The sequence below is a fragment of the Oppia nitens genome, unplaced genomic scaffold (genome assembly GCF_028296485.1).
Source record: "Oppia nitens isolate AA-2021 unplaced genomic scaffold, nextdenovo-longstitch-racon4-pilon3 scaffold5_pilon_pilon_pilon, whole genome shotgun sequence".
NCBI classification, from domain to species: Eukaryota; Metazoa; Arthropoda; class Arachnida; order Sarcoptiformes; family Oppiidae; genus Oppia; species Oppia nitens.
Window position 1 is genome coordinate 7,961,328 of NW_026533243.1, and position 26,201 is coordinate 7,987,528.

At 28.2% G+C, this 26,201-nt stretch overlaps 2 protein-coding genes across 8 annotated transcripts; one reads left to right on the top strand and one right to left on the bottom strand.

The window, feature by feature from the left end:
* The first annotated feature begins 7,716 nt into the window (after positions 1-7,716).
* On the top strand, positions 7,717-22,883 carry LOC128961901 (calcium-activated chloride channel regulator 1-like). Of its 6 annotated transcripts, XM_054308213.1 has the most exons (8): positions 8,472-8,489; positions 11,947-12,139; positions 15,264-15,505; positions 17,479-17,656; positions 18,237-18,804; positions 19,647-21,571; positions 21,762-21,785; positions 22,033-22,883. In XM_054308213.1, exons 3-8 carry the CDS (start codon positions 15,299-15,301, stop codon positions 22,818-22,820), a joined length of 3,690 nt encoding a protein of 1,229 aa, XP_054164188.1. In that variant the 5' UTR covers positions 8,472-8,489; positions 11,947-12,139; positions 15,264-15,298; the 3' UTR covers positions 22,821-22,883. The 6 variants fall into 6 exon arrangements, with proteins under 6 accessions (XP_054164185.1, XP_054164186.1, XP_054164190.1 ...); XM_054308210.1 differs by lacking the exon at positions 11,947-12,139 and having other exon boundaries at positions 7,717-8,489; XM_054308211.1 differs by lacking the exons at positions 8,472-8,489; positions 11,947-12,139 and adding an exon at positions 7,717-8,402.
* A 1,393-nt stretch (positions 22,884-24,276) lies between these two features.
* Positions 24,277-26,085, bottom strand: LOC128961920 (sorting nexin-12-like). Of its 2 annotated transcripts, XM_054308246.1 has the most exons (4): positions 26,011-26,075; positions 25,717-25,932; positions 25,452-25,665; positions 24,277-24,739 (listed from the first exon to the last, which is right to left on the bottom strand). In XM_054308246.1, the coding sequence occupies exons 3-4, from the start codon at positions 25,623-25,625 to the stop codon at positions 24,413-24,415; spliced, it is 501 nt and encodes a 166-aa protein (XP_054164221.1). In that variant the 5' UTR covers positions 25,626-25,665; positions 25,717-25,932; positions 26,011-26,075; the 3' UTR covers positions 24,277-24,412. The 2 variants fall into 2 exon arrangements, with proteins under 2 accessions (XP_054164221.1, XP_054164220.1); XM_054308245.1 differs by having other exon boundaries at positions 25,717-26,085.
* Between the last annotated feature and the right edge of the window lie 116 nt (positions 26,086-26,201).

A 26,201-nucleotide genomic window follows, 5' to 3' on the forward strand; every position in this document is an offset into this window, starting at 1 on the left:
TACATACAAACTATATGACAACAATGGTGTTCAACATTCACCTGTTTTTTTGTATTTCACATGCATTTTGTACTCCCATTCACTGCCACTTGTAATGAGTGCCACTATTTTTTATAATGATAATGATAATGAAAATAATAATAATAATAATAATAGTAATACTAATAATAATAAGCAAATTTTGTTGTTGTAATGCTATTTCATGTTTTATAAAACGTTATCTAAATATTGAATTTTTAAATTCCCATTACTTTTTTCACGGTACAAACCAATTGCTACATCAACTAATAATATATTAAAAATAAAATTAATTACTTGAAACTTACAGTAAATGTTTTGTTTTGTAAACTATTGACCCAAGTTATGCCTACTAAAACAAATAGATAAACCTAACACTACCCCTATCTATACCTATCTCTATCTCTCTACATGTGTTAAATAATTATTTATTGTTGTTTAAAATATAAAGTTTGTTAATTTTTTTCATATAGAGATAACTCACTAACTCTCTCCCCATAGTGTGTGTGTTTTTTTGTTTAATATAATAATTGTTAAAACAATAAATAAATTAAATACCATAAGCCATATCTCTATTTTTAATAGTGAGATGAGTGAGAGAGAAAAAAAGCATACTTTTTCTATTTGTATTGTTTTTTATTTAATAATATAATATTTTAAAATATATTGCATATTCTCTAATGGAATGTCGATTGTTATCAATTGATTACAAGCACTGGTAGATAAATAAAGCACCTGCTGTTTTCGCCAATATAACTGGCATATCCGTATGGATAGGGCTATGGGGCTATTACTTAACAACAGGCCAATAGTTACTCTCTCTCTCTCTCTCTCTCTCTCTCTCTCTCTCTCTCTCTTTCTTTCTTTCTTAAATTTATTAAATCCTTAAAACCATTTAAACAATTGTAATATAATTTCTTTCCTAATTTTTAATTTTTTTGCGTAAATTATATATGATTTATAATTTTTTTTGTATATTATAAACTCATGCAATGGGTATTGTATTCAAATCAAATATATTAGAGATATATCACATATTATTATTAACTGTTTGATAGATTTTTAATCAATTGAAATCCATTTGAAAGTTCAATAAGGTATTAAAAATTTTGTTTTTTTATTTATATATTTATTATTTCTGTTTTTATTTCACAAAATTTTATTTTAGTTTTTCTTTACTATAGCGTTATAAGCCTTCAAATATAAATAATAATTGCCAGACATTTATTGCACTCTTTAAGAAAACTTTATGATTATTTTAAAAAGTTATTTGGTTTGCCATAAAATATTTTTCCGAAAAAATAAAAGTTTTTTTCTGGTGTACTATAAAATTCATAGGCATTCCAATTATTAACGGCCTATCACTTAGACTACCTGTGCTCCGATAAGGCATATATATAAGCATGAATCACATGCAAATATCATGTATACTCGTGCATAAAAATACTATATAAGCGATTGTAATAAAAGTTTTTAAAAATATATTGTAATAAATTTTTTTTGTAAAAACAATTAAAAACCTCTTTTTCTAGTATTTAAAAAAAATGAAACGTATGATTGGTTGCGATAAAATTAAAAAATGTTTTATAACTATTATGTGTTTGCCGTATATTGCATACAATAAAAATTTTGTTTTTTTATTATGTTTTAGTATTGAATTTATTATTATTATTGTAATTATTATTACATTGAAAACGGTATGTTAGATGTGATGTTATATAACTTTTTTATCATATATATTGTTTGTATTGTGTTATATGTGTTGATGAATGCAGTGAAAAGATAAATGAATAGAAAAAATCTATGGATCAATGAATTATAATTTGTATAAATAAAATAAATAATTAATTTATTACACTATTATGAGGTTTATGCATTGATTGAGAGGAAAAAATTATTTATAAATAAAAATTTATTATTATGATAAATAGCATATACTGTATTAATATAATGTATCATATATACAGTATTTACATGAATTTGGACCAAAAGTTTTTTTTAACATACTTTTCATAAAAGTTATCACAAGTTTTAGAGATATATAACATAGCAATAAAAATAATACTATAATGTATAACGATTGATAAAAAAATAAAAATAATTTTCTAGTAATATTCATTGATTACAATCAATATTATATATAATATATACAATATTTATTGTCTGTGTATGAATGTAATCGTAAAACTCGTGGATCCACTTATGATGTTAAAAGAAAAAAGTGCTTATATTTCAAAATACCTTTTTATATCTTATGATATAATATTATAGTGTAGTAATGATAATAAAACTGTGCTATTGATGAACTGAAATTGAAGACATACATTGAGGACTCTTATAGATATCAAAAAAAATAAATGCTACAAATAATATCAAAATGCAACAACAAAATTGATTGAGAAAAAATAACACATTTTATTATACTATTTTATATTCATTGGCAATCAATATTGAAAACATGAAGTAATTTCTATATAAATTTATATATAGATATATATTACACATTCAAAACAAGTTGGACTTTAAATTACAGTCAAAAAAATTAAATCCTCAGAAAAATTGTCTATAAATACATTTATTCTTTCTTTGGACTGATATTTATTGCATCTATCAATCCATGAGATAGCGAGGGATGACTTTGAGATTGAAGTGTAATTTTTTTTCATTGAAGATAAAATTATTTCTTCAAAAAAAATCAATTTCAATAAATTCTATGTTTATTATTAAAAGCCATAACACTTACATATAATAATGAAAAACAACTATTTATAAATAAATGTTTTCTTTTTTATAATTTTATTTTATTTTATTTTTGAAAAACATGACATTAAACTAGTCAAATAATATACCTTATACTCTATACAGTACATTGGTACGGCCAGTTAAACTACAAGTGCCTGTAAGTGATAATGTACTGTAAAAAATATGAATATACAATAATATTAATAATTATTATGATAAGCGATTGTAATAAATAAAAGTTTAGGTTAAAAACGAGTAATATTAATATACAATATTAATAATAAAGAAATAGTTGTTTTGTGAAATACAGAGTGACCCGTGAGAGGGGTTTTTAAATAGCAATAATTATTGTAAACTTAAGGTATACTCTCTCACACAGGTATGGGTGATATGAGTTGATACCATGAGTCCAATATTATCAACTATTTATTGTAATGTTTTGTTGTTGTTGTTGTTTATTATTTATAAATTTATAATAAAGTACATACTGTAGTGAATATCAATGTCTAAACCTATCTATATATGTATGTGTAAGGGACGGGTATTTATTGTGGCGGCGATTAGATTATGCAAAATAGTTGTACACAACTGTACACACACACACACACACACACACACACACACACACACACACACACACACACACACACACACACACACACACACACACACACACACACACACACATACATACATACCTAACAGCACCGATAGCTTTCATGCCGTGTCAAAGTCGTGCTCACAATTAAAGCGTTTGCTTATATAACTGGTATATAACACTACAGTGACTGACATAACAACACAACTCAAAATCATTTATTATTATTTATTATTCATTTTTCATGAATTTCTGTTGCTTTTTGTTGTTACTGTTTGTTGAACTGAAAAAAATATTTACAATTTTATTATATATTAAATTTATTGTATACTAACTGGTCATCAATTCATATATATATATACTGTGTATATATAAATTATATACATTATATGTATTGTATATGATTCAAAAAGTAATTTTATAATATACCGTATACTTATATAACGTAATGTAATTATTATTATAAATTATATTATGTATACAAAGTTTTTTTTTATTAAGTTTTATAATTTATCAATATGTTTTATATTATTATGTTTGGTTGCTTAATGTTTTAATGCTATTAAATTTATATTTAATAACTATTGTTTTAGTTTTTCATCTTGTATTATAAATATAAATACTAAATTACTTTTATGGTAAAAAATCATTAGCCCAGAGACAGAGATTAACTATTATATTTAAAAACATAAATATATTTGATGTGGATTTATATAAGTGTACAAAAAAAATATTTAAGATTACATGCCATATATAAAAGTTTATTTTTGTTAGTTTTTATTTTGCAATAGCTTATTAGCTAATAAATGTTAAAAATAAACAAAACACTGCTCGGATTTAAAAATTAAAACAATTTGTTTAATTAAACATTTGAATTGAATACATAAAAAATATAATATAAATTTTTAATTTCACTCTCTTTATATTATAGTTATGTAACCGCAAAATGTTAACCGTTTTACACGATTATCTTTATTATCATTATTTTATTATTGGATTAAATATTTACTCTCCATAAAGACATTTAATAATAATAATAATAATAATGATGAAAATAATAATAAATAATTATAATAATAAGTCATTTATTTAATAAGTGTTACAATTAGTGATTGTATTTAACAATAAAATTATATATTAATATGGAAATAAACTTTTTTGTTATTATATTGTGTTGATTATAGAGAGCGATAACATAAAAGACAAACTAAAATATGAAACCGTTTTTTCTCATTCACAGAAAGTTTTGGCCCTTTTTTATTGTTATCTTATTTTTGGTAAAAATAACTTTTTCCATAGAGAGAGAGAGAGAGAGAGAGAGAGAGAGAGAGAGAGAGAGAGAGAGAGAGAGAGAAATTATGTTTTAAATATAATGGCAGTTAATGTTATTTTAATGTTATTTTTACTAAATCATACAGTAATAGTTTAATAATAATAATACTAGACAGACCTATATACTATAAAATTCAACAAAAAAAACTATTATATGATAACATAATTATAATCGTGAAGTATTTAGTATACACAAAAATTGCTATTTACAGCCATTTTATGGGCCCTCCTATCGCCCCCTCTTTCTCTAACTTTAAATGCTATTTTTTGACATGATTTGTAAAAATGTTATTTTCACAATATAATTTGTTTAAAATATAAAATTATTATTTATGTATTTATCTATTTTGATAAACTATGTATCTTTCTTTATACATGTATATATATATATATAAATTTATATATAATAACTCTCTAATCTTATAATGTAATCTCATATTTAGTGGCGTTTGTTATTTTATTATCCAAAGTCCGTGTCGACTATTATTATTATTATTATTATTATTAAAATTATTACTCTTATTATTATTATATAACATATTATTTTTTTGAATGAATTGAAATCTATTTTATTGACTCAATTGATTTGAACTGTTGATATCACAAGCAAAAGTTGATACAGTTTTTTATTGTTGTTATCTGTGTGTGTGTTTCATGTCCTTCCCCTCTGGACTATCATTATTAATATTATTATTATATCGACTATTATTTTAGTAAAGAAAAAATAATTTTTGATTTATTAATTTGATTTGCGATAAATAATAAAATGATTTTTGCTACTCTTTTTTGTTGTTTCTGTTTTGTGTTTCAATTATTATTATTGTTAAGTTCACTGATTATACTAAATACATCACTTAACTAACAGTACTACTAATACTGTATATTATAAAAAATTTTGTATACTTGAAACTAACAGCCAAATTACTCCATGAATTTTATATGACTAATGACTGGCTTATTATAATTCCTACCGATTTTTGATATATATCTGATAAAAACTGATATAATTTTTTTTATATATTATTAACTTTTTAATATAAAGTCCGTGAGCTGTAAAAGAGGCAAAAAAATTGTTTCCAATCTTTAGGATATATTTTATTAACTTAATTTTTTCTCTCAAAAAACCAATTTTTTGATCTAAATTACAAAAATTTATTATACATAAGATTATTAATTTTTTAAGGTTTAATTTATTGCAGGAATTTTTTGGTTTCAATACAGGAATTGCATTTGAAATTTGTTATACATTTGTTATGCTATTTTTTTTGAAGAAAAATATATTTTGTTTTATTGTTAGCCCATTAAACGTTATATTAGAGTCAATCATTTAGATTAATAGATTGATATGCTATAAGGCTTTTATCATTAACTATTCACAAGATATATATATATAAATATAAGTTATGACCACAATTATAATGCAATAAAAGTCGTGCATATTTATCCCTCACATAAAATAATATCGTTAGCATTGATATAGTATATTATAGTAAAAGTGATTTCAAACTAGCTCACAAACAATATATATATATATATAGAAAAAATAAATATATTTAACTAACAAAAACACAAAATACAGTAAAATTGTTTTTTTAAACCACTAAAACAAAAATTCATTAGTAAAAAACAATCTACTAAAAACTAAAGAGAGAGAGAGAGAGAGAGAGAGAGAGAGAGAGAGAGAGAGAGAGAGAGAGAGAGAGAGAGAGAGAGAGAAAGTACTGAAACAAAAATAAAATAATATATGTTTTAAATTGTTTTCTCGGTTTAAATGATTTGTTGGCCAAAAAATGAAATGTTTTTTAAGGAGAGACAAGCAATGAATTTATTGCTATCGCAATGTTTGTATAAATGATTTTTTGTTATTTGTTTCACTGTAAAAATAAAGCACACAATTTGTTTTGTTGGACTCTTTTAAAACAAAAAAATAATAATTTAAATTAAGGAGAAAATGTAATGAAAATGTTTTGAAAGGAATTCATTAGACATTGAACACCACAGTATGCCATAAGGGTATGGTATGAAATGGTATGGCTTTTTCATAGGTAATACACGCCATGCATATGCATATACTAATGGTGTTTCCTATCGCTAAAATAAAACACAAAAAAAAACAATATCTCCGGCTCTACAGCTAAATAGTTTTCAGGGTATATGACTTATATTACTGAGTTTTGAATTATATTTATATACAGTATAAAAAAAATTACAGTAATAATATAAAAATGTGTATACTTTATATAATTATAATATGATATATTGAATTACAGCTGGAAAAATGTTTTATAATAATAATTATGTAACTGAAAAACTATTTGATATCTAAAAAACTAATGTCATAATACAAATGATATAACAGGTTGGATAATACAAATATGAAAAACAAACTATAAATATATTATTAATTTAAAAATTATTTAATATCATCCGTGTATTTATTTATACAACAATATATAATATAAATGCCTCCTCGAAATAGATTATTATATAATAGTGTAAATATTGTACAGTAATATCTAGAAAAATATTGATAATGTTTATGTTGTAAATTATAGTTTAATATATTGAATGACAATTTTATTTTTAAAAATAGTTATATCTTTAAATGTAAATATTACTCATATAATGTAATTTAAAACTTAAAGCAAACAAATGTGTTATAAAATCTAATTATTATTAACAAAAACAAATTATATATATTATAAATTTATATAAATTATGAGATATCACTCTCAAATACCGTACAGTAAACTCATTGCTAATATTTATAGTAATAAAAATAATTGAGTCACTCAAAACTCACAAATATAAATGATTTTATTATCTAAACACTGAAAAAATGCTGTGATTTTCATAGATATTGATATTTATATAAATAAATAAATCATCATTTTTTTCAAATGTAAAGTATATATAGAATATTTCTTACATTTTTTCTATGTATAACACTGTATATAAAGTTATAATAATAATTCAAAGCTCAAACTGATTGGTAGTTCTGCCGCAAGTTATTTAACTGAACTGAAAAAATTGTGATTACATTAGTGGCAATACATTAGAGCCCAACAATCATAATCATAATAATAATAATACAATAAATTTAATACAAGTCATCGATTTATTTAAATGGCATTAAATAAATGAAAAATAGTAATACATTTATAATTTGTGTTATGACTTGTGGTTACGTGTGTTGAGTGCATTTCCCCAACTAATTGTATATCTTTATCTATAGTTTTGCTTAGTTGTTTAGCTTTTATCTACCTGTCCATCCACTCCCAGCACATAAGTTAAACACAATTAGTGAGTGAGAGAGAGAAAGAAGTGGTGGCGAGAAGTCAATATAATTATATTTACTGTGTTGTTAACTATCGTATGAATATTAAGCGGATGTCTCCACCCTTAACTATATTGTAACAGTGGTGCTCATCCATATACCGGTGCTTATCTATCATACACTACATGTGTGTGTATATGTGCTGCTTCTTCAGCTGCAACACCAATGGTTACGGGCTGTCAGTTCACTCCAAATATTACTCATTTGTAACCATCGATGAGTGTATGCGACTATTGGCCCACAAAATGTGATGCAAACAACTCTATTAGCAAAAATACAAACCAAAAGTACATAAACTGCTATTTTTTAAATTACAAGACAACTATAATCACATCAATAACACACATCTATAACATTGGGATTAGGATCGCATTGGTAGGTCTGATCAATCTATCACTATCGCTATCTTCTTATTTTTCGCTAACCTAGCCTACAGTTCCTCGTACTTCACACACAAATAAGGTTTGAAAACAAAAATTATAAAAATAAAAAATTATAAAAAAAACCACAACTAAATAGACAATACATGTTGTATCACTGATTGTAGCACTGATAGATATGGATAGATATATCAAAACAATATTAACACCAAAAAATTGTTTTAATAATGTTATTGTTATAACAGTTATATTGTGGGGACTAATAATACAATGATAATAGTCGGAAGTTCCTAAAACTGAGTCACCCCCACCTTTCCGGTACAAACATTTATCTGCTTTAGTATTACTGGTTTGTTATCTCTGTCTCTCTTTCACCATTGATTTCTCTCTCTCTCTCTCTCTCTCTCTCTCTCTCTCTCTCTCTCTCTCTCTCTCTCTCTCTCTCTCTCTCTCTCTCTCTCTCTCTCTCTCTCTCTCTCTCTCTCTCTCTCTCTCTCTCTCTCTCTCTCTACCAGTCCATCCAATCTATCGGTGCACTCAATTGAAAAATAATACAACCACTATTTTGGCTATTATTAAATAAAAATTTTTGAAAATTTTGGTTTTCTCCACATATTATTATCTCTGCTATTATAGTATTATTGTATTTAGAGAGACAATCGATGAGGATTGTTACCCCAAAATGTCAGTACCAGCTAAAATGCAGTGTTGTATGAATTGTTATGTTTTGTTGTTTTCTTTTATTGTGTTATTATTATTATTATTATACAATATATTATATTTTGTGTATTGTATTGAAAACCTCATAATCAATGGTCTGTATATATATCTCTCTCTCTCTTTAAAACCATAAGAGATATATAGCACTGGGAAATACACTGTTTAAACATTACAGACATAAGGATAAGCATTTGACTAATGCATACATCGCTGGGAACTTATATAATATTTGAGTGCCTTTTTTGCTATATATGTATACACACAGTACTAATATACATAAAAGTCAATAGCTTTTAACTGTAGTCCCGGCTGAGTATATTAATTACAGGTGCAAATGCAGACTTTTTTAAAGTATGACTGGTTCTCTCTCTCTCTCTCTCTCTCTCTCTCTCTCTCTCTCTCTCTCTCTCTCTCTCTCTCTCTCTCTCTCTCTCTCCATCCAATTTTGTTGATCCATTTGGCAATACGTGATCAAAAGGCGTGCTTTTGAAGCTATTTTAATGCCATAACATTTATTACATTCTCTCTCTCTCTCTCTCTCTCTCTCTCTCTCTCTCTCTCTCTCTCTCTCTCTCTCTCTCTTACCTCTTGTACTATGGACTATACTATACATAATACATATATGAGAAACCACTTAACTTGAAGCCCAATGCAATGTTCAATTTGTGGTTAAATTTCATAGACACTGAAAAATATGTGCTTTTATATCGCTGTCAGCCATTCATTACATTAGTGTATAAGTTATATACAAATATCATATTTATATATGCAATCTCTCTATACTGAATATACCGAACCGATTGCATAGTTGTCTAAATAGTAGATGACTTGTGTGTATGTAATGAAAAAAATTTTAAATTACATTTTGTTTTCATGTCGTTTACATTACATTTATTATTATATATGACTAGAGTCTCACATCATACATACTATTTTGATAGCAATTACTATATTATTTATTTCCTATCATATCAAATATAAACTAATATCAGTGTTGGCTTCAAGTGTACAATTCTCAAAATATACATACCAGAGCTGCAAAGTGGGGAACTGTATATGATATGTTCAACTGTTAAATAAACTAAACTCTATCTCTCTCTTTCTCCTTCTCTCTAACTGGCAGTCAATGTCTCACTCACTTTAAATAACTTTATTTTGTAAATTGTAGGCTAACTTAAATAAATATCACTCTCTTAACACTTATACATACAGTTGTCTATGATTTTCCCTTTTCCTCCCAATTGCTTACAAAAAAGAGACGATAAACTAAAGTTTTCTTAGCATTTATTTATTTATTTAAACCGATTGGTAAAAATGCATTAATGTCTATATTTGTATTGTATATACTATATACTCTTAATTTGTTAGGTATGTCCTGAAATAAAAGTCAACAAATTTTCAGCAAAAATAAATACAACACATATGCCAAACACATTGCAAAAGAAAACCACTTAAAACTATAAGATCTCCCTCTTCTTTAGCCAATATTTTTTCAATGATTTACCATTGATTTTAGGTCTGTGTGTATAGTTTTGTAAGAGTCCGGCTGTGTTGGGATTGAGTTCAGCACCAGAGTGTCGGTGCTATTAGTAATTTGAATCAACAATATTATAAAGCAATCTCCTTATGTTTTTGATCAATAGCTATAGTCATATGTCTCCATAAGCCTAGTATTTCCCTTTCCCCTGAAAAAACTAAATGCATTGCTTTGTACACCAAAAATCATATACAAAACATACGGTACGATAAAGTTAATGGTATACCCTCTGTGCTCATCTCTCCCAAAAACATTAGGAGATCTCCGACTGTTTTGACCTCTCTTTACATATATATTGACATTTCATGTCTCCTCTCTTTCTTTCTCTCTCTCCCATTGCTATCAAAGTTCAATAGTAATTATAGGGCAATAGTAGATATATGGCATAATCATTTGTAACCGAGCGTGAAAGGCCATAGGGCTTGTAAGACAGTGCCTGCTATTCTCTCTCAGTTCAAGCACCAGTATGTTAGGGATGTGCCAAAAAAAGATGATGTGCTGAAAAATTATACGATAAGAAAGAAAAAATTTTGCAAAACATATTTTCCATTTAATATATGTAATATAAGGAAAACCAAAATATTATATTGACTATAAAATTAGCTCTCAGAGCACTGGCATCTGTATAAGTATGTGCTTTATGTTGGGATATATATATTGGGATATCTAATCGTTAAGTGAAATAATGCACCATTCAGTCACATAACGAGAGCTGTACAACCATAGCTCATAGCCCATCAGCTCCGGCAGTCCCGAGAGTGATGCTTAATGTACCGGTGCTGTACACGATTTGTTGCGGAACAGTACACCTCTCCGATCATTTTTCCCTTCCAGTATTTCATACACTAACATCATATACATTCTGTACATATGTTACTCTACAGTATGTTTAGAGGGCTAATATAACACTGGTATCCATGTAGATCCATAACTCCAAACGTATGACCCATACTATTATTGGGGCTTAACTTTCACAGTGTTTTCTTGTTGTATATTATACATCAAGTATTCATAAAATGCTTATAAAAAGTTGTATGCATTTCATTCAATAGCATTCAATGTATGTTGTTATGTTGTATATGTCAAAAAGGGACGAGTAGTATAACATACAGGTACCACAAAAGCCCATTTGTTTGCGGTTTTACCTGTGTTTTGGGGCCTAACCTATTATATTGTACAGTGATTTCGATGATCGTTACCTATGATATGTCCGATACCTGTATTCGTATAACAAAAGAGTTTTTAACCGAACAAAACATTGCCATTCAATTGTCAACAATAGGTTCTATAGAACTAACATTAAGGAATGGGAGCTAAGATATGGACTATACATAAGGACACACAGAGAATAACGTACAAACATAAGGACTGGTGACTAGAAAAAGAGGGAACTGTTATCAATAGACAGAAAGAGAAAGAGAGAGGAGAATCCTCGTAGCAAACGGAGCCGAACGAAAGCAACCGTAAAAGCATAGGTATGGAAATGCATCGACTTTTATGCCGTCCATTATATATTCAATAGACACCAGAATTTCAATAGAGAATTATTATTGTTGTCGTTAAATGAAGTAAAAAATGTGAACCAAAAGAGAAAAATTGAATAAAATTTTTGTACAATTCTTAGCATTGGTTTTCCATCATAAGATATAACAAGGAAAGAGAGAGAGAGAGAGAGAGAGAGAGAGAGAGAGAGAGAGAGAGAGAGAGAGAGAGAGGACAGTCATATTATAGCTATACATCTTCGTAAAAATAGCAGTCAAACATTTGTTATGAAACGCTAAAAGCATTTTTTGATTTTTCCTACTCTCTAAAAGTTGTGTTTTATAGCATACTTTAGATGAGAGACTGTCGACTCCAAGTCCCCAAAAAACAACTGTTGCCTCGCTATCAACTGTTCTCTCGCTTGACTCTTGATTTCACGTCTCTGAAAATTGGAGTCTCCAATGATAACCTACCAGTGCCCGTGAAAAATGCTATACACTCTAAAATCTACTATCACTTAAAATACATAACAACACTCGATATAACATTTTTTTGTAAACGTTTGTATTCTACTAATAATAAAAACAGTGTTTAAAACAAAATTGTGTTCATGTGTTTCGTGTAGTCGTTGTTTTATTATTACTTAAAGCAAATACCAGTGCTTTTAGAGAGAGAGAGAGAGAGAGAGATTCGCTGGTGGTTTAGGGCCAGTGGTTTCAGGGCTAATGTTTTAGTGCCAATGTATGTGTGCGAGCACTGGCTATAGCTCTTGGCGGTAATCTTTTGCTGGGACTTTAATCATAAAAGAGAGTAACCGAGAGAGAGAGAGAGAGAGAGAGAGAGAGAGAGAGAGAGAGAGAGAGAGAGAGAGAGAGAGAGAGAGAGAGAGAGAGAGAGAGAGAGAGAGRGAGAGAGAGATAAAACTCGTGAAGAAACTCTTTTTTATCGTCAAAAAGTATCTCTCGTTTAGCTTCAAGTGTTTATATATAACATACAAATAATAATAGAAGATATAGAATATAATAACAAGCAATAAGAATAAGAAAAATCCAATTTCTAATCCCTGTTTACTCACAAATACTCACACAAATACATACATACATAACCGTTCCTCCCGGTGCTTATAACAGACAATCACGTTATCAATTTTATAAATCATATTTTTTGGGAAATTAAAAAAATGAAATTTAAATTTATAGTACAATATCAGATCGTGAGCTTTAATATGCAATATTATTTTTGGTAACTACTTATATAATACTATATATATATATATACAATATATGATATTAAAAAACTTTTTATTTTGTTTGTCAATTTGACGGTTACCTTTTAAATACCGTATGTATGTATGTGCACATGTATGTATGGGCTGCTAGGTTTTAAACGCACAAACACACACACACACACACACACATACATACATACATACACTACACTGTACACATCACTAGACTGGTTCATACATACAGAGAGTGAGCCGCGAGGAACTCCTATCGTATGAATACAAGTCAGTCTGTGATTGTGCTCCAGAGTGAGAGGTTGTGTTTAAGCTATCAATGTATGTTTGAGCGCGATATCCAACAGTTCAGTCCAATCGCTCTCACGTTTTGCCGTTTTTTAAAAAAAATCGCGAAACTAATGGCAACTAAACAATTGAACATTTAGTTGTGGTTTAGTTTATGTTTGAAACTAACTCAATATATATATATTACAAACTGAGAGCAACTGCTGATTAAAAACGACTAATAATAATAATATTAGTAACGATTTTTCTCTTAAATATATTGTAACAATATTTCCAATAATAATATTATATTTCACTGATGTGTGAATAATATTTAAATATATCGATAAATTGTGTTGAAATATATTGCACTCTACCCGTGCAAACATTCATATCACTGCCAATAATAATAATAATAACTACAGAATAAATATATATATATTTACATCAACTAAGTTTCAAAGTGCTGTCTCAACATTAATAGCTAATTATAATAATAATAACAATTATTGTTTATTGTTAATACTATATCATTACTTATTTTTGGATATAATAATAAATTTGTATATCATATATATTTATTTGTGTTGGTGTGTACTGAAATTTAACAGAAATTCATTGCACTGTTATTTCTTTGACAGACAGACAGTCATATACAGTATATATCTGTGTTTATCGAGGAATCGCCTATTTTTGCTAAAAATTGCAATTTGTGTGTCAAACAAAACAGCTGAACAACGAGAAAAAATAGACAACAATTTTATTTAATTAATAACAAATAATAATCTTTTTAATATACATTGTATTTTTTGATAATATAGTTTTGCTAACTTTTGAAGTAAACCGATAACAAATTAAGTTAAAATATATAATTTTTAATATTTATTATCAGTATTGTGTAAACATAATAAAAAGTAAAAATATAGTAAAGAATTTTTTTTTATATATTATTTTATCTAAAAGTTATCATTTGTTGTCATTGGAGAGATTTTTTATATATATATTTTTATAGTACTTGTATTATTAAAATATTAAAAATACTTTTATTTTATGATAATCTAATATTTATCTATGGGATTAAATATCATGTTTTTGAAGGCAACACTTTTACAGATTGCCAATAATAATAATAACTAAAAGTTTTTATATTCATGTGTTTGCATTTTCAATAGTAGTTAGTATTATATTGACTGTGTATTTATGATAAGTATTAAATGAATTCAAAAGCAATTTTGCAGTGATTTCAAAGTAATGAGAAAACTATTTTTCTTATAAATACTAAAAATATCAAATATAATATTATATGTCATATTTATAAATATATATATTTATATCCATATCAACAATACTGTACTACCAGTGCTGCTTATTTCTATACAAATATACAAACATACACAGTATATGTTAACATAATAACTGCAAAAACAATTTCTATATATACTGCCAGAGAAATACCAATTATTATTTTTATAGCACTTTTTACGTATTGATATACCGATTATATATACATAATATTTTTATTGTGATTAGACATTAATATGTTTGCAGTCGTAAAACTATTTTATTTATGACTTATCTAATAATTATAATTTCATATTTGTGCAAATAAGTCAATTGGCAAACAGAAAAAGAGAGAGAAAAAAATATGAAACGACAAACACCACAAAGTTATTTACCAAATTGTTTCATCACTGTCACCATCACATATGGATTACTATTGCTATGTTGGGCACCGGTAATTAGCCGGGCATCTCACTCATCGCTACGAGTTATCAACAATGGCTATGAAGGGTTAGTTGTGGCCATTAATCCCGAAGTTGGTCAGGACGATGCTATGATTGAAAAGCTAAAGGTTAGCAACAAATTCATTTATTACATGATATATATATATATATATTTTTTTTTGTTTTTATTTAACTTTATATATAGTATAAGTGTTACAACTATATATGGTGTGAACAAAATAATTGACATAACATTTATAGTAATGTTTTCATTACCTTTTCTTCAAGTGTGCAGAATATATATATATTATATGAAATTATATTATTTGAGAGGGAAAAATATAATCTCTATCTCTATGAGAGTACAAAAAAGTTGTTTTACTTTTTATTTTAAACTAAGAGAAAATTATTTATGTTTTTTTTTTGTTATTATGTCTAAGATATGATGTTATGAACACACAATTTTATGCTTTATTATCCACACATTATATCTATCACTGTCTATATCTATCTGTAAATGTTATTTGTAATAATGTATTGTTGTTAGAGTTAGTCAATACGTGTTGTGTGTTATTTAGAGGGTAGAGATAGATGTACTGAAAGAGAGAGAGAGAGAGAGAGAGAGAGAGAGAGAGAGAGACTAACATTTGTTAAAAAAAGTTTAGTTCACTATATTTTTCATGTGAATACACTATAAACAGAAATGTGTACACAAAATCGTGATGTAATTTTCGCCCAAACAAAGTGCATGAAGTTTTGTGTGCCGGATATATATACAAGATATGAGAGCTGCATAAATAGCCTTTCCATCCATCTATCTATAGATATATACAATATATACTGTATAATGTATGGCTCAGAGACTTAAAACCTGAGCACCTTTAGTCAATGCTTAGGTAGATATAGTTTTTTGTATGTCTGGCAGTACAGTATACATGTTGTGTTTGATAGTTTTTAAAAAAAGTGATTTTAAGCAAAAAAAACATTGAATGCATATTAGGAATAAATCGAAAAATTTTAGTTCAATGACTACATAATATACAGTATTTTTTAATATATTGAGAGAGTTTATGGACTGTTATGTTCTCTGATGTATTCACTAAAAAAAACATTGAGAGATATAGAGACACACATATTGAATATAATATTATTATGAGTCACTAAACTATGAAATACATTAATATAAACCTTGTTTCATAATTATTGACACTAAATTTACTTAACTAAAATAAACTACAATTTAATAGCAAAATAAATTATTATAATAGATTTTTAATAATACATTCAAATAGTATATTATGTAAGAATCTGTTCCCGTTTTTCCCTTTAAATTATCTCTATGATTACCACTTTTAATCGGGATTTAGTTACCCGATAGTAAATTTTTTAAAATTATGGACCAAATTATCTTAAATGTCTTGATTATTGACCGTGGTGATTTTTTTTATGATTCTGCTGCTTTCTAACGAAAGATAAAGGTTAGACAAACATCTTGGATGCACCACAAAGACCTGGATGGTCAATATCAATGATATTTAAGATAATTTCGGTACAAACTTCTGGAGTCATAAATTATGTTACCGAAATTTCGATTATAATAGTGAATTAGAGAGACTAAAACGGACTAATTTAATATTAAAAAACAAATTAGTTTAATCTTTATACTTAATATTTTAATTTAATAATAATTATTTTTTGATAAATTTAATTATAACGTAATTTAATTCAATTTAAATTAGTGTCAATAATTATGAAACGAATATATTTACAGTAATATATTTAGTAATAAAAATGATTATTATTGTTTAGGTATTGTTCAGGTGCTTTCAAATAGTTTTCAATGCATGCAAAACATTCATTTAATAAATAGATAGAGAAATATGTTATATTTAATAATAATAATAACACGAATTCAACGGCTGTTATGCTGGCAATCATTTAAACGGAAACTTTTTTCCTCAATATTTCTGTCAAATATTAATAAATATTTTATATTTTTGTATCATTATATGTAACAAAATACTTATAGAATAATATGTGATAAAAAGCAATTTATAATATTATTATTATATTATATATCCGTTTGTTTTCTCTATTTTAGACAACAATAATTCCTGAAGCGTCCAAACTATTGTATAACTCAATTGGATTATACTTAAGCCAAGTGACCATACTGGTGCCCAGTAGCTGGAATATAGACAACTACCCGTCCATGGGTATACCTATCACTGGCTTACCTGTCCGATACAGCGATGCAGATGTTTTAATCACAAATAGAGGTAATTTAAAAAAATTAACTTTTAAAAGGCATGACGAAAGATAAAAAAAAAATGTTTATTATATATAAACAATATTACTTAATATATACAGTAATATTAAATTTAATACATTATATAAACTCAATATTAAATTATAACTTTTATGATGAGCACCAAACTCTCCTAATGCATGACTGGCTTCAATGGCACCGACAGTTTTTTATTTAAGCACTGGTAGTCAGTCATTAATTATCAATTGCTGTCAGAATGCTATGAATCAAAATATTTAGATTAAAGTTATTATTTTTTTCTAATATAATTTTATTAATGTTACATAACTTAATAATAACAACTCTTGACTTTTTATGGCAAATAAGTCTTAATGATATTAAAGAGACAATTATTATTGAATATATGAATAGAAGGTTATATAGCATTGAATACCAGTTAAATATAATGCTTTTAACTTATTATTGTATAGTAGAATGCATTTAAAAATTATTATAGAAATTAATAATAATTGTATGCAATTAGTTATAGTTTAATAATTTAAATTTTTAAAAATTGTGAAATATTTTTATTTATTTATTTTTTATCTTAGATTTTGAACAATCGTTTACAAAGCAATGGGGTGGTTGTGGCCAACACGCACTTCCCATTGTAATGACAAAGCCATCAGTTACAGCCAGTGAACCTATTTATGGCGATACCGCCAAACTTTTTGTCCACCAGTTTGCTCAGTATAGATATGGTGTGTTCAATGAGTTTGGTTTCCCATCCGATCCATTATATCCGACACATTATAGTATTCCCGGAAATCCCGATTCAAACCAAATATTGGTCAACTCGTGCGCCGATGATCACCAAGTGTTCAATGTGACCACACAGACACAGTTAGGACAAAACTGTAGGCTAATTGTCGGCAACGGTACTGGATTGCCAATCAAAGATCCAGACTTTAAACAGCAATGCATACCAGTGCCCAAACCCAGTGATAACTCATACGAGTCGTCACTAATGTACTCGCCATCAGTGGATAGTGTAAACCAATTTTGTGGTTATCACTCGACAAAGAAACTTCATAAACATAATTTAAATTCTCCAAACAAACAAAACAGTTTGTGCGGCTCCGACACGTGGACTGTCATCTCAAAACATCCCGACATACCGTAAGTGTGCCATTAGTATTGTTTATATAATTTTATTTACTCATATACAGAGTAAATATCGGTACTGTCCAATACATTTTTTTTTTTGTTTAATGTTTTGTACATTATCATATAGTTTTATGTGTTTAGTCTGCATTATTGACAATTAGTGTACAGTATATCAATAGTTTATTTTATGGACAGTTGTTTTAGCAATAGATCCCCGGTATAGCATAACATTGACCTCCTAAAAGAAATGCTAACTAACTATTATAAATATATAATACTGATAGCTAACTGTAAAAAAAATTTGCAAACCAACAATAAAGTGATTTGACTCCTATTTCTAATGTATTTTTAATAGCATTCAATTATTTTATTTCCTATACTATTATAATAGTATTATTGTTGTGTAGAAAACTTTGATTCCTATGTTTAATCCCTTGATATGCAGTACTTGAGGACTGGCATTACAGGACAGGTAGAGTTCAACAGCAATAAAAGTAATGTTATGGGAATTGTAATGAAAGAGGAGTCAGTCAGTCAGATATACATACAGATAGATAGATAGATATAGAGAAAGATAGAGAAGCTATAGATAGATGTGTGGGGGATATAATATATTATTGACAATACATTTATAGGAAATGCTATAAAAATATCGTTTTTGCATACCATTATTGAATACCATAACTAATAATAATGATAATACAAATAGGATATACTGTAGAAATTTTTATTAGGAAATGATAGGAAAAATTCTTATCAATTCTCCTGTGATTTATGTTTTCAAATGAAATAAAAATAAATTTCTTAAACCAAATATTAATTTGAATATCTATTGATGTCTTTTACATATATAGTCGTACATATGAGGTATTTCAGGAAACCATTGACATTAAGATAAGCAAACCGGCCGGTCCTAAGGTACTGTTTGCGGTCCATACATCACAAGTATGGGCTCAAAATAAACGATACGAACTAATCAATCAGGTTATGTCCAAGTTTAAGCTGGACATGAAGGGTGCACTGGTATCTCTGTTTACTTATACAACTGGTGAACCGATTGTTAAAGTACCATGGACAACTGATTTATCACAAATTAAAGATCTTAAACCGAGCAGTAATCCTGAACCAGATGTTAATTTTGAGAAAATACTTGAGTCGGGAATCAATACATTTAAAGCTGATTCAGTCAATGCCGGTGGAGCTGTATTTACCATATTTTTTGCCGGCAAAGGCTATGCACACGTAAATGATGACAAACTAGTAAAATATGCACAATATTTCCAACAAAATAATATCAAACTATTGATAATTGTATTCCCATTGAATGGTAATCAAGCGTATAGACAAACAGCGGTCGAAATGTTCGAGAAAGTAATTTCCCGAACGGGCGGACAGGTATTCTATATAAGAGAGGACTCGAATCCAATGACGACTGTCCATCAACTGTCCAAAGCTATGGCCACCATTGAGACGGAGTATTCGGGCGATACATCCAATGCCTATCATGTAATCAGTGAACAACTTATTAGACCCATTAATAATACGCTGAACTTTGAGTTCAATGTAGACGAGACACTCATGAATAGCCGTTTGAGAGTCTATTTTATCGGATCAGGTCTTATGGAAGAAGTGGTGTTGAAAAAGACTGGTATTCCTGATATTAAAAATCCTAGTTATACTGATGGACCAAATTTTAATGGTTTTCTAATTGATATAAACAAACCCGATCACATTGGCAAATGGCAATTGACGGCCCCCGTCGACACAACTACTATGGGAAAACCCACAGCCTATGTTGCCGTTGCAGAGTTTGCTACCAAATCACTTGATGGCCAATCAGACTCTAAGACTGCTGTCGGCATCGATGGACCAGTTAGAGCTACGTGTTGGTTGAAACAATCGCCAAATATGCCAGTCATAGCATATGTTAATATTAACGGCAGAATTGATGAACTGGTATCAAATATGTTAGTCAATCTTACAGTGACTGATGAGACCGGACGTACAGAAACATTTGATATGCTAGACAATGGTGCCGGCGATCCGGATATTACTCAGGGAGACGGCATATACTCTCAATATGTTATTAGTCAACAGCCGATAATAAATAAATTTTACTATACTGTAAGCGCCGAAATCAGTAGCATTAGCTCCAATGAATTACCGACAGTTGTCACTGATTTTGGCTCCACATCTATGCCTACCACTCCAACTGGCAAAACTTGTTGCGGATCTAAAGTGAATGGACAGTTGTCTACAGTCAATCTTGGAACTGAAAAACTAAATCGTGTTGTTGAATGTGGCCACTATGTAGTGACCAGTGATGTCAACATACAGAACTATCCGCCAAATGCCATCAGAGACTTGAGGGTAGAGAACGCTGATCATTACAACAGAACTGTCAGTCTATTATGGACTTCGGTTGGTGAGCACTACACACAAGGATCGGCCACCAAATATGTGATCAAAGCTTTTCCGGCCGGCAATGATGCCATCAATGATGACTTACGAAAGAAGATTGCAGCCGACTTTGACAACCTGAGTGGTGCCAGCATTGAGGTCACCGATCGGACAGTGAGTTACATGTCGGCGAGCAAAGAGCAAAATTATGAGATAAGGATTAAGTCGGACGACGGCGGCGTCTATTATGTGGCCGTCCGCGCCTACAACAGCGCCGGAAAGGGCGGTGCCGTTTCCAATATAGTGATGGCACAAATCAAAAGTAATGTCATAATAACGAGCACAACTGCTTTTGATATTGATGTTAGCAAACAGCCAGGTATTGCCCCCCACTTGGCCTCAGTGTGTGTGTCCTCTCGTCTAAAACGGTCACAACTCTGTTGGCTGTGTTTATATGTTTCCTAATATTTTGTTATTATTGTTATCCTTATATATATCGGGAATGACTGCTTTGCACGACATTTGGCACAATATTTTCTTGCATGACATCCAATGTTTTTATGTATCAGTTTTAAAGTGTTGCACATCTTTATGTATTTAATAGTTTTTTTCTCATTTAGATAACATATTTGATTTGTTTATTTTTCAAAACTAATATTAACATTAATTTAATTTTTGAAAATTTAATTTTTTTTTTCTCATTTTTTATTTCCTAGTTTTTTTCAATTCATAAATACTAACAATTATTTGAGTTTTGCACTTTATTTTAACACATTTTGAAAATTTAATATTTTAATGAAATTGAATCTAATCTTTTAACATTTTGTTTAATTAAATTAGTGAATCCATCCAATGATTATCCCAAATTAGCGGGACTCGAGTGGTGGGAATGGCTATTGGTAGCCATTGGTGGCGCCGTCGTGTTGTTGCTCTTCTTTATATTTGCCATATGTTTTGTATGCAAACGTCGCCGAAAGACAACCGACGAAACAGACCGCGAACAGTCCAATCACGAACCATCTATTCCTACCCGTAAAGCACCGGAACCGCCGCGAGTGTCGCCAGAATTAGAGAAGAATCGAAGCATTCTGTTGGATGACAATAGTCTGACCCGAAGTGTCGACAATATACCCAATCTTAACATAAATAATTTACAACAAAATAATGCCTACAATTCGGTTGGTTTGCCGCTGAACCCCAACTTCGGCTACAATACTGATCCCAATCAACAGCAAAATATTTGTGAGCTTAACGTCGCCGCACTGAGTCCTGTCCAGTCGTGGAACGCCAAAGACCTGCTGACCCATTGGGGTCGGGTTCAAGAGGCCAAACAGCGTCACGAGGCGCCACCAGTCATGCGTATCGAGGACTTGTCCTCCGCCTCTAGCAATCACTCGCCATCATATGCTTCCTCAGAGGATGACAACAACATCTACACAAACCCGCATCCGTGGGGCTATCAAGAGGTCCAGACCCGGCCTATGTATGCCATTCCCAATGGTTACAATCAGGAGCCTATCTATCGTAGTTCTCAGGATCATCTGATGAGGTCAAACACACCAAGTGATACCGTTCCCCGATATAGTACTATAGTAAGGAAGACAACACAAAATGTATCACAAGTTTAGTCACAAATAGTTTTGTTTTAAATATCATTAAATGAGTTTTCAATTCAATTGCAATTTTATAGATAAATATCATATAAATTGTTTATATATTAATTAATTAATAATTTCAAAGATATATAGTTTTGAAAATAAAAACACAAATTAATTGTGTTTTCTGTGATTTCATAAAAACCAAAGTCCTAATCATTAATACATATTATAATAAGTTATTATGAATTTTTTGTCAATTTTCTCAATCAATTTTCTCAATCAATTTTAATCATTTTTTGTGTTCATATCATTTGAAGACCAATTCATTGAGAAAAATCATTATTTTTTGTAAATAAATTTATGAATTTAAGAGTTTATGTCATTTATATATGTATTGTATTATGAATTTTTTGTTTTTTTTTAATTATTTAAATACAAAATATATCAATATATTTAAATTTTTAACTAATATTACACTATTTTATATAAAATTTCTTATTATTATTATCAATTATACATATCTTTTAGTATTATAATTGTATTTCATGATTCACAAAAAAAAATTTAAGCTTAAAATTAAAATAATTTATAGTTTTTTGTGATACTTATATACAACTTACAAAAAGCCTTTTAAGTGCCATTTTTTGAAAATTATTTTTCTCGTAAATTTAATTAAAACTATTTACATTGCAAAGTAATTTATAAATCGTCAAACCGTGTAATAATTTTAATAAATTAAAGTTTTTTTTATACAAAACGGGCACAACTTGTATTTAAATATAATGTAATAAATATTGTAGCTAAAAATAGTTTTGCTAAAAATAAAATATACCAAAATAATTGTATTATAAGCTTATTAAAATAATAAATATTATTAATGATTATAACAATAAAATTAAAACTTTTATTAATTCAATTTATGTGAACCTTTTTTTGTAATATAGTTAAAATCAATTTTTAAATGTTTTGTTTTAATATACAAATAGTTAGCAAAATTGTATAGTTGTAGATATAGTTAAATGATAACAGTGCAAATAATTAATTTTTAAAATAAACCACATTTAAATTATATTTAAATAATCGATGCATTAATAGGTTATCAGTAAATAATTTAATTGATTTTGTATATAAAATGAAAAAATAATTTACTTATAATAAACACGGTTTATCTAATAAATACAAAATAAACTATACATAAATCATTAGAAACAATTTTAATGGGAAAAAATAAAAATATAAAATAGTCATAATCGTTATATTAAGTTTGTATTTACTTTATATATATATATTAACTAATTCATAAAGTTTGATAAAACATTAATATATATATTTATATATAACTGATTTTTTACACATACAATGAAAGATAATTTAATATTTATAATAATAATAATAGCCTTAAAAATGTAAAATATCTCGTAATATTCAATAATAATATTATAGTATTTTAAAACCAATAAAAATGATTTTTGTTTTGAATGTCATTTGATTTATATTAATAATAATAATAATATATATTTCTTTGTTAAGAATGGTCATCCATTGACTCCCGAAACCCAACAAAAAAACTCTTTTTAAAAAACTCTCCTATATTTATGGCTTAAATAAAATCTGGTCTATATTTATGTGGTCCTAATCTTTCCGGGAACATAGCTCTTATCGATGACTGGCTCCTGAAGAAACATGTGTAAACACTTCTCGTTTTGGGCCAATGGATGTCCGGCAACTTTGTTGATAAACTGTTCCAAACCTTTACGGCGATCCTCAATAAAGTCTTCCTCGAAGATACCTTCGTCGTTACGGAACGGCATCTGTCGTTTCCAGGCCTTACCGGGCAGTGGCGGTACCACTATCTTCGAGTCTCTTTCCAGTTCACTTCTTAACCATTCAAAATCACTATATCTTCGGCGAACACTCGACTCTTTTACTTTAAAAACTGGTAAATTGCTCTTCAATTGAGTAGTTTATCAAATGGGATATGAAATAATTAAAGTGATAATTAAAAAGAAAATAAATTCATTAGTCATCACATTATTTAGTATATATACTACAGTATACTATATTATATAAATACATAATTTTGTAATTTAAAATATTATATATAAATGCTAATCAAAACTACAATAAATAAATAAAATCTGTTAAAATCTATACAATGATAATAGTAATTACATCTAATTTTATGTCAGTGTATAAATTATATGCAACTTAAGTATATTAACAACAATGACAAACAATTCAATGGGTAAACACTTGTTGTCAAAAAAAAATCTCAACAATTTGTCAAATAAGTGCTAATAAATTAAAAAAATAATAATTTGCAATATAATCGATAGAAAAAATACTGAACCTCACGATAAATATTATAGATATAAAAAAAACTAATATAAAAAATCAGTCATAAAACATCACATTAATAAAAAGTCATAAATAAAAATTATATCACTATTTAATTAGAGATTATGATAATTATCAACAAACACGAAGATAACAATCCATTTATTAATAAATTGCATGAATTATATTTATAGCAATAAAGAAAAATAATAAATTGATCCATTGGGTGATATCAGCTTTAATATACTAAACATAATCCTAATTACCGGTAGTTTGTATGGATTATGTGACCAAAAAAAATATTTTGCCGAAATCAATACTTACTCTCATTCTGACCTCGTAATCGGTATATCTGTTTCGGGCGATGCCGTGTGTAATAGGGTTGACCACATCAATCTCCAAGAAGTTGGCCGGTATGGCGTACGCGTCGTCCAGTGTCTGCTTTTTGGTGGCCAACCGTCGAGTCGACTCTTGTGTCAGACCATCCGATGATATCATGATTGTGTGTTTATACCGAAAAATATTAGTTCAATGACCTCTGTTTTGAAAAACAGTTAGTGATTTGTCGGACAATTATTTATGTTATTACCAATAATGATGAAGAGGAGGAATGGGATGATCACCACTTGAGATGTGTCAGCAAACGATAGTGACGTATGACAGCGATGACCAACAAAAACAAAATCAAATAAAATATAAACAAATCTACTATAAGCTGGTCCTCGATGTCAGTGTCGTCGATGTCGGTGTTGGTGTCAATGGTCTCTATGTTTGTCTGTATCTGTCATCTACTTGAGTGGCGTGTCTTCAAATAAAAACTGATCAATCAATCAATTGAATCGACAGTATATGCAGTCAAATGGTTAACGCATTTAATACATACAAACACTATATTATTAAAGTAATGCATTTAATAGACAACTCCTCTACAACTAAACAATAGTAAACGTTTTCAAAACCATTTATATACCGACACTACTCTACACTACACTCACTGTAATGCTATTGAAATATATTTGGCGCACATTATTGATGGGTCAATGAATTAGTTGCGCATAATTTAAATCAATAAAA